This window comes from Tiliqua scincoides, chromosome 5 (assembly GCF_035046505.1).
Source record: "Tiliqua scincoides isolate rTilSci1 chromosome 5, rTilSci1.hap2, whole genome shotgun sequence".
In the NCBI taxonomy this organism is placed as follows: Eukaryota; Metazoa; Chordata; class Lepidosauria; order Squamata; family Scincidae; genus Tiliqua; species Tiliqua scincoides.
In genome coordinates, this window is record NC_089825.1 from 72479513 (window position 1) to 72493788 (window position 14276).

General features: G+C 45.4%; 1 protein-coding gene across 1 annotated transcript in view; it reads right to left on the minus strand.

Annotated features, from left to right (window-relative positions):
- EPHA5 (EPH receptor A5) overlaps positions 1 to 14276 on the minus strand; it is a 257239-nt gene that overhangs the window by 15602 nt on the left and 227361 nt on the right. The window contains exons 12-16 of the mRNA XM_066630994.1: positions 11781 to 11842; positions 10358 to 10567; positions 8698 to 8847; positions 1950 to 2143; positions 1404 to 1559 (exon numbers count right to left, since the gene is read on the minus strand). Coding sequence (XP_066487091.1) covers positions 1404 to 1559; positions 1950 to 2143; positions 8698 to 8847; positions 10358 to 10567; positions 11781 to 11842 — 772 coding nt within the window. The remainder of the gene's footprint in view (positions 1 to 1403; positions 1560 to 1949; positions 2144 to 8697; positions 8848 to 10357; positions 10568 to 11780; positions 11843 to 14276) is intronic.

Here is a 14276-nt window from a genome sequence, read left to right on the forward strand (position 1 = left end):
GTTTGTTTGTTTGTTTTTGCTTAGTTTCCTTCTGTTGTAGAGAGGCATTCAGAGGGGGAGAAAATTAAAACCCTCACCCTCCCCACTGGGGAGGTTTCAGCCTATTAGGTGTGAGGAAAGGGCAGTTTTGCAGTGTAACATTAAACAAAATACCCACCCAGTAGTGGGTGAAACTGACAAAGTTTTCCTCCAGCTTCTGAAGTCTGGAGAGGCCTCGTGAAAGTAAGCCTGTTTATTTTCACCAAGCCAGTGCATCACAAACTTTTAGCCCATGACTATCAGCTGTGTTGGCCAGACAGCACCCCAGAATGCCTTACAGCAAATGGGTAGTGCCTATGTCTTGTGGTGCCACAGCTGGCACTGGTCTGCCACTTTTTTGCAATCCACCAAAAATTGGTTCATGACCCACAGTTTAGGAACCACTACACTAGACTTCTCAGGACTCCCTGAAGGGAAGGGTACATCTCTGTCAGTTTAAACATTTATATACGTGTGTGCGTGCATAAAAATAAAAATGCAAGTAGGCTTATTATTCTGGTTTTTTTTCAGCCCTTCATTATTGTTGATACTTCATTACTGTTGAACTCTGAAAAAAAACACTACTCTGCATCAGGTTGAAAAAAGGTCTAAGTCTCAGGTGCAGGTAGGAGATGTTCTTCTGTTTTTGTGTTTTACTTCCTCCTTGTGGGATCACTTCTCTTCAGAAATTTTCTCCTCATGAGCTTGTTTCTCTGCTTCTGGTAGATAAGTGCTCTCAGAGGGGGAGGTTTTTGTTTTTTTAAAAAAACAACCTCTTCAGATATACTAAGGCCTCCAAGACAGGGAAGAATAGGATAAATACTTCTAGAAATAAGTACTTCTAGATTGGACTAAAACTTACTGGAAATAAGTAAGCACTGAATCCATTTTAGAACTGCATCTGCCTCTAGAAAAAGCTGTAATTCTGGCCTGGATGCCATTGTGTGTGGGTGTGGGAGGAGGAGGGAATTCTACCTCACCCCTAAAGATAATAAGGTGCCTACCTTGCAAGACTTCCTTTTTTTACTCATGCAACATAGGAGTATCTTCTCAAGTTACAATACTAGAAACAGTACCTTTTGTCACAAAAAGAAAACCAGTTCAAACCCAGAACCTAAAATTAGGATGCTGCTGTTATGTTTAAACTAGAGTAATTAGATCAAAGGAAGTGATATATCAGCAGCTGCTATGGTGATCACAAGTCCAACTGTCTCCTCGGTCTGTTATTATTCAAATGAGATATTAATAATGAGGCTTCCTTAGAATCAGATGACAGTGTTCCAAAACTTAAATACTTCCAATTCTCCTCCACCTTTACTCTCTAACTGGTTTCCAACCAATAGGTTTCTCCCTTTTCAACCAAAATGATCAGGAAATCTACTCACTCCAAGGTCACCTGAGCCACGGCGTCCATGGAACTGTATCCATTTTCCATGAAAATCTCAGTGTACCGTCCCATTTTGATGGCTTCCAGCCATTCACCTACAGATCTGTAGACACCATTTCCCAGTGGGTTGTGTTCACCTAATAAATTTGACACTCTAAAAAAAGAACAGACATTCACTAAGACATTAAATTAGAAACTCTAAGACATTAACTTGAAACTCTAAAAAAAGAACCGACATTCACTAAGACAATTATTCAGTTAAGCAGTACACATCACTTGCATGGAGTAATACTGCTAGGTAACACCCAGTGTTATAGGGTGATTCTGAGGTGTCCAAGATGGATTCTGCTCATTAATGTCAGACACTTTACTGTAGAGCTGACAAAATGTTTTTCAGATTCATTTTTGAATTATTAAAGTAGTATATAACCCACTGATCAAAAGATGATATATTTAATCAATTCAATAATCCTAGCAACCCTGATAAAGAGATGGCATAGTATGAATTTTCCCCTGGGAAACTACTCAAAGTTGGGCTTTGTACCTGCTTGATGCATTCACCAGTGTTTTCAGGCTGCTGGGGTTCCGGATGAGCTTGTCCAACATGCAGACAATTTCATCAAACTTGGGTCTGCTATTTCGGTCTTTCTGCCAGCAATCCAGCATGAGCTGATATAGAGCAGCAGGGCAGTCCATGGGACTTGGTAAACGATACCCTTCTTCAACAGCTTTAATCACCTAAGGGAGAACAAAGCAGATTCTAAGATAGCCTTCCTCAGTGCAAATTGCTTTAACCAGAATGATTAAACAGCTGACAAGTCCTTTGAGAAAGCAATATGTCGACCTATGTGATTGAAATGTTCAAATATTACTGCTGCTGATCTCTTCCCTTTTTCACATATGATGGTCTGAAAAGTTGTACTCTTGGAAAATAATTATACAGATATATTGGAAAGGCTCCTGAGCTCATATTAGCTGGTATTGATTCATCAACAGGTTAAAACAGGTTCATGCAAGCCATTATTCTATGAGAAATGTTGGGATATAAATTTGGGAACAAATTTTCCCTTACCCCAAGGAGACCTTGAGCCTCATCAATACCAGCGCTGGATACAGGAAGGACTGTGCGGCCTCACTGCACCAGTGCAGGTTAGGATTAGGCTGTTAGTATCAAATCATGGAAAGAAACTAGTCCAAGGCATCAGAGAAAAGATCACCAACACTGCTATTTCAAGCATTTGGGGGGGGGGGGGAGAGGGGAGAAGAGATTTTGTTAAGGGCAAGATCCCCAGTGAGGATTAATGATTTTTCTTGGATATATTCAGGATTATTATTATTTTTAATTGCTAACATATTTTGTACTGGGCCCTTCAAAACTAGGGAAAAATAATGAAAGGTGTTAATCAGAAGGCCACACCAGAAGATCCAAGCAAGAAAAAGGTAAGAAGTGTTCCAGGGAAGCAACCAGGAGCACAGGACCTGTTTAACAAACTTGTTCTACCACTTGCCAAACCTGATGGGAGTGGGAGAAGTTTTACCTGTCCCTTTGGCAGAGTTGCCCGGGATGGTATGCATCCATAAGAAGCAGGTCTGGAAGAAGCCCAAATCAGAACAGAGCAAGCATGCTCAGAGAGGAAGAGCATTTTATGCCTTGCTTTGCTCTTGGCTATACCAAGCAAAATGCCACAATCCTAACCAGGTCTATTCAGAAGTAAGCTCTATTTTGTTTAATGGGGCTTACTCTCAGGAAAGTATGGTTAGGATTGCAGCCTGAGAAGAACAAGGAAAAGCCTACTTAGCTTTTAGGTAAGTAGCGGTTCAATGGGTAAGACTTGGGTTTATGTGTCTGGGCTTTGATGTTGTTGATGTCTTACACTTAAATAAATACACTTAAATAAATTGTGGGTTCAAAATCTTTGAGTAATTTGCATGAGGATCTTTGTTTCACAAGAATCCAAAAAGAAAATGTAATCGGCCAACAGGAAGTGTTACAGAGTTATATAACTTCAGGAGCATTAATTATAGTTAGAATTATACCTTAAAATAAGCAAACATAATGCTTGCAAGGTGTACTTCTCTTGCAATCTTGAACACTAAATGGCACTCCTGACAATCAAACTCTTCAGTAATTTACAGGCTGAGCCTCATTATTCTCGTGGCACTCCCATCCAACAGATGGGAACATTTCAAGAATACCGTTTACAACACCGCCTTGTCCATATTCGGCAAGAAGACCAACAAGGCGGCAGACTGGTTTGAACCCCACTCTGAGGAGTTGACACCAGTCATTGAGGAAAAGAGGAGAGCTCAAGCAGCATACAAGGCCTGTCCCAGTGAGCGCAACCTGCAGGTCCTCCGAACTGCTCGCAGCAAAGTCCAACAGACTGCCAGGAGATGTGCTAACGACTACTGGCTCCAGCTCTGTTCCGAGATACAGATAGCAGCTGACACGGGCAACATCAACATATGACGGTATCAAGCAGGCCCTAGGTCCAACACAGAGGAAAATTGCCCCTCTGAAGTCTGCCACAGGCGAGGTCATCCAGGATCGGACGCAGCAGATGGAACGCTGGGTGCAGCACTACTCTGAGCTATATTCCAGAGAAAATGTAGTCACCGAAGAAGCACTGAACAACACTGAGTGCCTGTCTGTGCTGGAAGAGCTTGACAGTGAACCAACCCTAGAAGAACTTCATGTTGCCCTGGACTCCCTTGCCTTTGGCAAGGCACCTGGAAAAGACAGCATCCCTGCTGAAGTCCTAAAATGCTGCAAAGAGATCATCATCACTGAGCTGCATGAAATCCTCTGTCTCTGCTGGAGAGAAGGTGGAGTACCTCAAGACATGAGGGATGCAAACATCATCACGCTGTACAAGAACAAAGGTGACAGGGGTGACTGCAACAACTACCGCGGCATCTCTCTCCTTAGCGTTGTAGGCAAGCTGTTTGCCCGAGTTGCACTAAAGAGGCTCCAGGTACTTGCAGAGAGCATCTATCCAGAATCGCAGTGTGGATTCCGAGCCAACAGGTCCACCACTGATATGGTATTCTCCCTTAGACAACTGCAGGAGAAATGCAGGGAACAACGACAGCCACTCTTTATAGCCTTCATAGATCTCACAAAGGCTTTCGACCTGGTCAGCAGAGACGGCCTCTTCAAGATTCTCCCCAAGATCGGATGTCCACCCAGGCTTCTCAGCATCATCAGATCTTTCCACAAGGACATGAAGGGCACTGTTGTCTTCGAAGGTTCCACATCAGACCCTTTTGACATCCGAAGCGGAGTGAAGCAGGGCTGTGTTCTTGCGCCAACCTTGTTTGGGATTTTCTTCGCTGTCCTGCTGAAGCAGGCCTTTGGAACTGCAACAGAAGGCATCTATCTCCGGACCAGATCAGACGGAAAGCTCTTCAACCTCTCCAGACTGAAAGCAAAATCCAAAGTCCAGCTGAAATGTCTGCGTGACTTCCTCTTTGCCGACGATGCAGCTGTCACTACCCACTCTGCCAAAGATCTCCAGCAGCTCATGGATCGTTTTAGCAAGGCCTGCCAAGATTTTGGACTGACAATCAGCCTGAAGAAAACACAGGTCATGGTTCAGGATGTGGACTCACCTCCCTGCATTACAATCTCTGAGCATGAACTGGAGGTTGTCCATGACTTTGTGTACCTTGGCTCAACGATCTCCGACACTCTTTCTCTCGATACCGAGCTAAACAAGCGCATTGGTAAAGCAGCTACCACGTTTTCCAGACTCACAAAGAGAGTCTGGTCCAACAAGAAGCTGACAGAACATACCAAGATCCAGGTCTACAGAGCTTGCGTCCTGAGTACACTTCTGTACCGCAGCAAGTCATGGACTCTTCGCTCACAACAGGAGAGGAAACTGAGCGCTTTCCACATGCGCTGCCTCCGACGCATCCTCGGCATCACCTGGCAGGACAAAGTTCCTAACAACACAGTCCTGGAACGTGCTGGAATCCCTAGCATGTATTCACTGCTGAAACAGAGACGCCTGCGTTGGCTCGGTCATGTCGTGAGAATGGGTGATGGCCGGATCCCAAAGGATCTCCTCTATGGAGAACTCGTGCAAGGAAAGCGCCCTACAGGTAGACCACAGCTGCGATACAAGGACATCTGCAAGAGGGATCTGAAGGCCTTAGGGATGGACCTCAACAAGTGGGAAACCCTGGCCTCTGAGCGGCCCGCTTGGAGGCAGGCTGTGCAGCATGGCCTTTCCCAGTTTGAAGAGACACTTGGCCAACAGTCTGAGGCTAAGAGGCAAAGAAGGAAGGCCCATAGCCAGGGAGACAGACCAGGGACAGACTGCACTTGCTCCCGGTGTGGAAGGGATTGTCACTCCCGGATTGGCCTTTTCAGCCACACTAGACGCTGTGCCAGAACCACCTTTCAGAGCGCGATACCATAGTCTTTCGAGACTGAAGGTTGCCAATACTAGATTATTCGAGTGGCAATATTATTCTAAGCACTCAGGTGGATGGCAAAAAAAGCACTATAGCAAATCAATTTAAAAAACAAAGTTTTTTTGCTCCCGTGATTTAAAAACAGACTTGCTGACCTTTGTGATGTTAAGATAGAGTCATTAAGATGACAATCCAAAAATCAGTCTCTCTCAGGATGCTTAGAAATGCTTCACTCTGACCCCTCCCTTCACCAATGCAAAGTGATCACCTTTCTTTCACTTGCTCAGGGGGAAGGGAGGGGTCGCCTGGAGAGAGAAGGATTGATGGATTGTCAGCCAGCTGCCCTCTCTCTCTCTCATTAAGGAGGCTATTGTCAAAGGACTGTTCAGTTTTTTAAACTGATTTTAAAGGGATGTATTTTTCCCCTTCTCCAGGGATCAGCACATTCTTTCTCAATTGCAGTGGCCATTCGTGTTGAGTCAAATCCATGTATAAAAAATTCGTGTATAACAAGGCTGGACTTGTATTCAGATTTATACTGATGTGGATTAAAAATGTTTTGACATTTGTTAGCAAATATTGCAGATTGCAGTGATGTGGGGGAATCCATGTAGTTAACTGTGTTATTAAACTGGATTCCTAACTGGAAGCAGTAAAGGTTGACTGAGGCAGGTTTAAAAGAGTAACTAATCCATATTAAGAGATAGTGCACACACTTCCCTAAGACTCATTCTTGGACTGAGGAGGAATGTGGCTCCAGCCTGCTCAAACACTATTAAAAAAAAAAGACCACACAGCCTCCTTTCCTTTCCCAGAGAAATCACACCTGCACAGACCTTGAGGATTAAACTGTGTGAGTCTGTCAGTCTTTCTAAACTAAGCAGCAAAAATCATTCATTTTATGGCAGCCCTTAAAAAACCATACTGATGGACACTGAATTAAGCTTTACTCACAGGATGACAATGCTTCTGGCAAGGGAAACTGTCTTGGCTTTGTTGTTTCACTTTATTGCAAAACGTGTGTGCTGCTGAAATGAAAGAGCTGCAGACAAAAGGGACTGCAAGAGGGATGCAGGTGAAAACCCCAGGTTTCTGCAATGCAGCTGCCACTTTCAAATTGAGCTAGTCTTAGGAATGTGCAAGACCTTCCCCTTGATTTTCACAGACATTCCTGCCTTTTAGTATCATGTGTTTTTCCACACCTTATATCTAAATCCATGCTGTACATTATGTGCATATATTACCATTAAGTGTCATGTCCCAGCCTTCAGATGCCTTGGACAGGCAGGGTTCAATCCTATCCAACTTTCCATCACTGGTGTAGCTGTGATGCAGCCATGGGGTAAGGAAGCAAATGTTCCCATACCATGAGGAGGCCTCTGTGTTTGCCTCCCCACCACAGGATGCAGTGCATGCCCCATTGGCACAGCTGCACCAACACTGGAATACTGGATACGATTGGGCCCTTAATCATCAGCAAAGCAACCCTCTATGAATGTGGATCAGTGGGAATCTGTCTCAAGGACCACAAGCTGGCCTCAGATCCAGTCTGAGAGAAAGACTCCTGACAGCCAGGACTCAAAGCTTGACTCTGCTTCTGAAGTCAGCGGTTCACAGCCCAAACCTGGTGGGCAGCCCAATCCTATCCCTGGCAGTGCTGCTGGGTGCAGTGGCACCAAAATGGTTACCACTGCATCCAGCAGTACCACTAGGGCAGCTGGAGTTCTCCTCGAGGCAAGGGGCCTTTCATCTCCTTCCCTTGGGGAAAGTCCCAAGCCCTGCAATGCAGCTTCTCAAGTCTGTACTGACTATTTTGTGCAGACTTGAGAGCCTCTGTGTTGGGCTTTTCAGTTTGACAAGAAGGATAGGATATGGTGGAGCAGGGCTCTGCCAGTGCCACCCTATTCCCTGGCCAGTTCCTTCCCATTCCTGTCCTCCCCCACCCATGGACATCTCTCCCTGCACCTAAGGCCCTCACTGCCACCCAGAGCTCTTACCATGCTCTGGGCGGTGTCCAAACAGTGCTGGGCTCAGTGCTGACTGGTGCTGGGTTAGTGCTTGCGCTGACTCCTCTCTGGATGTTGGGGACATGCCTTACGGCACGTTTGCAACACCCAGAGTTGGCGCTGAGCTCAATAGGATTGGGTCTTAAATTTCCCTGGCAAGGCAGCCACACGAGTGGAATGCACGCTGTATCCTACAGGGGGAGTAATCTCAGAAGCATCCTCATGGTAAGCCTCTGCTTTCCTGACCTCTTTGGTTAGTGCAACTCCAAGTGGATCTGGGTAGGTGAACTCAGGCCAGGAAGGGGGATAGGATATTGGCAGAGCTGCTGCTACTAATAACCAACCCCTCCCCACCCTTGACACATGGTCCCATCTGTACAGCTTTGATAGCTACAGAGGTTCTTTTAATAGGCAATAATAATAATAATAATAATAATAATAATAATAATAATAATAATAATAATAATAATACAGGTATTTATATACCGCCTTTCTTGGACTTTATTCAAGACTTTATTCAAGGCGGTTTACATAGGCAGGCTATTTAAATTCCCAAAGGGATTTTTACAATTTGAAAGAATGTTCTATCTTACAAGAACCACAACCACAACATTCAGGTGTTACTTTCTTGATCTGGTTTCACATTCTGGCCTCCATCCTCCCACGCTCAGAGCAGATGGAATAACTCGGCTCAGCTTGTCAGCTGCTTCAAGGTCGCATGGTGCCGGTGGCCTCGAATTGGCGACCTTCGGATGTTATCTTCAGGCAAATGGAGGCTCTACCCTCTAGACCAGACCTCCTGCCCCTCTAGACCAGACCTCCTGCCCAATAGTGCCTGCCCAAAGTACCAATAGTGGTACTTACATCTTGATTGGTCATCTCCCAGTAGGGTCTCTCACCATAGGACACCACTTCCCACATCACAATCCCATAGCTCCAGACATCACTGGCAGAAGTGAACTTGCGGAAAGCTATAGCTTCTGGAGCTGTCCATCGGATTGGTATTTTCCCTCCCTAGGAAGAAAAACCAGATGTTTAAAAATATTGTGTTTTCTCAGTCTGCAGAGCATTCGCTCTCTTGAACAAAGCAGCAGAAAAACATATAATTTCTAGCATAAAGGGGTTTGCAAATGTGCGTGAGACCTTTCAACTCTCTATATGAGCCTGGAGGCTGACTACTAATTGCCTTTCCTGAACGCTTGTTTAAATTCCATTTGGACACATACAGAATTCACATCCCAATTAGGTCATGCTAGCTTATGGGGAGAAATCCAAAGCAAGCAAGCAATCAGCACAGCATATTCTCAAGAGTGGCTGACTGCACAGTGTGGAAACTCTCCCTCACGATTTTCAAATCAAGGTTGCATATTGGGCATGTCATTCCAATGGGGAGGTTTAGGGTCTTAATGATACATGGGATCTGCACTTGCATTCAATTCAGAAACGACAGATATAAAAAGAAGTCAGCAAGATCAGTTCATAATGATTTGTCTAAATATTCATAGGATGAGAGAGAAATATTGAATCTGCGATGTGACAATTCAATTACTCCTCAAGCAGTTTTGAGTTAGAATCACAGAATCATAGAGTTGGAAGGGGCCTAATAGGTCATCTAGTCCAACCCCCTGCCTTAGGCAGGAAATCCTCTTAGAGCATCTCCAACAGCTGCTTGTCGAGCCTCTGCTTGAAGATCTCCAGTGAGGGAGAGTCTACCACCTTTCTTGGCAATCTGTTCCACTGCCAAACTGCTTTTACTATCAGGAATTTTTTCCTGATGTCTAATCGAAATCTCCTCTCTTGCAGTTTGTACTCACTGGTTCTAGTTCTGCTTTCAGAGACAGCCGAGAATAAATTATTCCCTTCTTCCATACAACAGCCCTTTAGGTATCTGAAGAGAGCTATCGTATCCCCTCTCAGCCTTCTCTTCTCCAGGCTGAACACGTCAAGTTCTCTCAACCTTTCCTCGCAGGGCTTGTCCTCCAGCCCCCTGATCATCCTCGTCGCTCTCTTCTGAACCTGCTCCAGTTTGGCTGCATCTTTCTTAAAGTGGGGGTGCCCAGAATTGGACACAATAGTCCAGGTGAGGTCTAATCAGTTCTACTGTAGACCCTGATTTTTTTTTTTAAATTCATCATAATGCATATGTTTTTAAATGGGCACATTTGCCTTCAGTGATGGTACTGCATAGTCAAACCTAACTGATCTGACACCATCAGGCGCAGCATAGTGATGCCACCCAGATGCTAGATGACCACCCTGATAGGGGGATCACCCTTGTGACTAATTTAGGTAAAAGGAATACCTGCAGCAGACAAGGAGGATTCGTACTAAGGAAGCAGCAGCCAGGCAAAACAATGGAGGAAACTGGCAGTTTTTGATCCCCAAACTGAGTCACTGCAGAACACTGAGCAACACAGCCCATGATGCAGGTTTTTTAGAGCAACAACCCCAAATTGGTTTCACTGTTTTCCATTATGTGCTGTAATTCTACAGGCCATGTGGTTGCTGTTCACCAAGAACTTACCCTCGTTGTGTAGGCAGCTTCAGGATCATCTTCGAGCACTCTGGAAAGTCCGAAGTCAGACACTTTACACACTAAGTTGCTGTTGATTAGGATATTTCTGGCAGCCAAGTCTCTGTGAACATAGCCCATGTCAGACAGGTACTTCATCCCAGATGCAATTCCTCGGAGCATTCCAACCAACTGGATGACAGTGAACTGCTCATCATTCTTCTACAAAGATAAGAAAATGAGAACATCCAGACCCTGCTGGCTGGACAAAGAGACACTTTTGAAAGTAGTGCTCATACCATATTTAGAAGGGGAGAGGCAACTGTCCCTCAGCATAGTGACAGCTACATGGGGTCACTATGTGGCAGGTGTCAGCAATGACGCAAAAGACACCGTGTGTGTGTGTGTTGTGTGGTTAAATGTCTGCTATAACAGGGGCCCTATGCCACACGAAAGCCCAATGATTGGCCTAAGTAGTGCTCTCTGATTGGTACATGCGCATTTTGAGTCCCAGCTAAGGGCGAAATCCAGATTTGCCCTTCAGCCAGCACGAGTCCCTTGTGCCGGCCCAGTAGGGTCACAAATGTGCTGAAAGGCATGTTTGCACCTCCTCGAGAGCTGGCTGGGCTGGTGTGCAGAGGCGTGTCGGCCCATGGAGGCTGAATCCAGCCTCCGCGCCAACAAAGGAAGCAAGCCTTGCATTGACCAAGCTCAGTTGATGCAAGGCTCTGGGGAGGGCGGGGAGGAGGTGGGAGGGAGGTGGCTTATGATATGACGGATGTCGTGTCAACATTGCACCAATATAGCAGTAACATCACTGCAAGTTTGGTACAGGATTGCATCATAAACAACTCAAATGTGAAACTGCTGATCTTCCAACAAAACATGTCCTTTCAATCAGCCTGTGTACCAGGCACCCAATGGTTTCAGATTAGGAGGCACCCAATGTAAAATCAATATTTGAAAAGGTAAACAGGAGGCATCTTTGAAATTATAGGCTGGACAGCTGACTGTCTGTTCCAGGGAAACTGGTGGAAAACATAATTGATAGTAAAATGATGTAGTAGTGTATAGAAGAACAAGCCTCACTGAAGGAGAATCAGCTCGGATTCTGCAAAGGTAGTTCCTGTCTCACTTCTATAATTTTTTGTGTGAACAGGCACGTAGATAAACTATTTGGTAAACAGGAGGAGAGGGCAGGAGGAGAGAAACTATTTAAGACATTTTGGGCCCAATCCTAATCCCTTATGTCAGTGCTTTCCAGCACTGCCATAAGGACAATGCAGCTCTGAGGTAAGGGAACAAATGTTCCCTTACTTTGAGGAGGCCTCGTTGCACCCAACTGCAGGATGCAACACATGTCCCATTGGTACTGGTATGTCAGTGCTGGAAAGCACTGACATAAGGGGTTAGGATTGCACCCTTCAAGTCTTACCTTTAGAAATGTGTCCAAGGATCCATTTTCCATGTATTCAGTCACAATCATTACTGGTTTACCTGGACAAAAAAGATCACAAGTCTGCAGCTATAATTTCTGGAATAGCAAATAGCCAAATACAGTATGTTGGTTTTTGTAGAAAATCAGTGATTTGCACATCCTGGGGCCACTGATTAGGTACACACCTAAGATGGTTTAAGTGCACAATTACAATACAGAAATGCATGTTTGCAAACTCATGTGTCATACAGGTACATTTGTCAGAGGTCATGATTTGCTGCAGGTCCCTATTGTTGAGTACACTCTTGGTAGTAATCCCAGGTTTGAGTATGTGTAATGTGTGAAATTGCCCTTCATTTAAAGTATCAGGTTAATATTTCAATTAAGCAAGGAACCAAAATGCATTTGGGGAAAAAGAGGAGAAGGATAATTCTCTCTTTACGCCAAAATACAGAATCACATGAAATACAGCAAGGATTTCTGCAGTGAGCTCTGCTAGAAAATTGCTCTTCAGAGGTTTCTTTAACAATGTACAGAAATTGGCATAAGAAAGTAACCCAGAAAACAAAGCCACACATGGCTTGGAGCTCAAATGAGAACTGTGCCGAAGATATCTCCATGAAAGCTGTCAAGCAGGAACAGAAATAATCTGGATAATAATCAATGTCCAACATTGCATCATGCTCTAGTATGACCAAGAAATAGAATCCAGGATGGGATTGGGCACACGAAAGGGTGGAGCTATCCTCCCTCTCCTGACCACACGTGGACCTGCCCTCACTCGCAGAGTTCCTGTAAGAGATCCAATGTGACTGAAGGTGTGGAGAGACTACATACCAGTAGCAGAAACAGAGGAGGTACAAAGCACTAAGTTTTGCATGGAACCTCATTGTGGTGTGCAAGTGGTTTCACCCCTCCCCTTTGGAGTATTCTGGGCCACTAGAGCAAAATGAAGGAGATGCCTTTGTTTTGCAATAGTGGCCTGGAATGGCAACCACTGGGAGGGAGAGGGGCTGCTTGCATGCTGCAGTGAGGCACCGTGCAAGTGCTTTGCAACCCCTCTAGCTATGCTACTGCTATATACCTCAGGGCACCTTACAACACATAAGCTCTTCCTCCCCAAGCACCCTGTATAGGCAGAGTGGTTGTGGGGGTTGGGTTGGCCATTTCAGGGAAAAGAGAGTGAACCTCAGACAGATTCTCCCATTTTCTGGCCCTTTCCGCAGCCCTTCAACACAGGTGTTCCAGTCAGTGATCCCTTCACCCTAAAGTTGTTGCTATTAAATACTGGGTCAATGGATTACAAAATCAGCCTGATCTAGGATTTAATCCTGATCTGGCATACACAACAGAGACCTGGTTGGGTTCAGGGGGTTGGTCTCTCCCAGCTTTGTCTGCCAGGCTTCTGGATGTGCAACAGCCATAGCTGCAAGGATAGGGATAGGGATAAGGAAGATAACAATATATTGTGAGGTTATTCCTCTTACTAGGGGCCCAATCCTATCCAACTTTCCAGTGCTGGTGCAGCCATGCCAATGAGTCGTGTGCTGCATCCTCTGGTGGTGGGGCAGTCACAGGGGCCAGCTAACATTTGTTCCCATACCTTGGGGCTGCACTGTGGCTGCCCTAGTGCTGGAAAGCTGGATAGGATTTGGCCCTAGGTACCCTGTCCAGCAATGCACCAGGTTTGAATGCCTTCATGCTACGCTAAATGGGTGTGACAGGACTGGGATTCTGTTGGTGTATTGAGCACCTTGCTACCCAGCAATCTCCTTGCATAAGCTAACCAGTACAAACTAGAGCATAGCACTGGAGTTTCCCAGGTCTTGGATGAATTCAGTGTTTGTGCTGGTGCTTCTGGTGTAGGTGTGGCTCTGGGTTTCTTAGCTGCAATGGCAACCACAGGCCTGTTGCAGTTTATTTCTACCCTGCCGCATGTGGTGGATCACTTATTGGTACTGGATGTGGAACAGATTAGCTGCCCAGTCCTAACTAAATCTCCCCATGCATCCTTGCCAATGGAGTGTACACGGCATCCGATGGAGGAATGCAGTCATTCCTTTACCCTGGGCAAGTCTTCACTGCCCCAGTAGGTGTCCTCAGATCTGCAACAATGATTTTACTGGTACAGAACCAAGGAGAGGGAAAAGGAGAGGGAACTGGGAAATGATCCTGCTGCGCACTGGTTGCCACCAGGATACACCCACCCTCCCCCATTCTGCTTCCTACCAGCCCCCCTCCCCACCTAGACACCCTCCTGTTCCTCTCCCTGTCTGCCCTGTTTCTCCTACCTCCCATATCCTATGCTATGCTTATCTTGCTCCCATGTTCCAAAATGGCCGGCAGTGGCTTGTAAATGGCCATATGGTCATTTATGACAGCAGAACTGAGTTCCAGTGTTGTAAATGCTTAGTTAGGATTGGGCCATAAGATCTCTCCTTTGTCAAAGACAGATCACTTCTTAGTAGGGTTAGGATAATTATTGCCCCATAC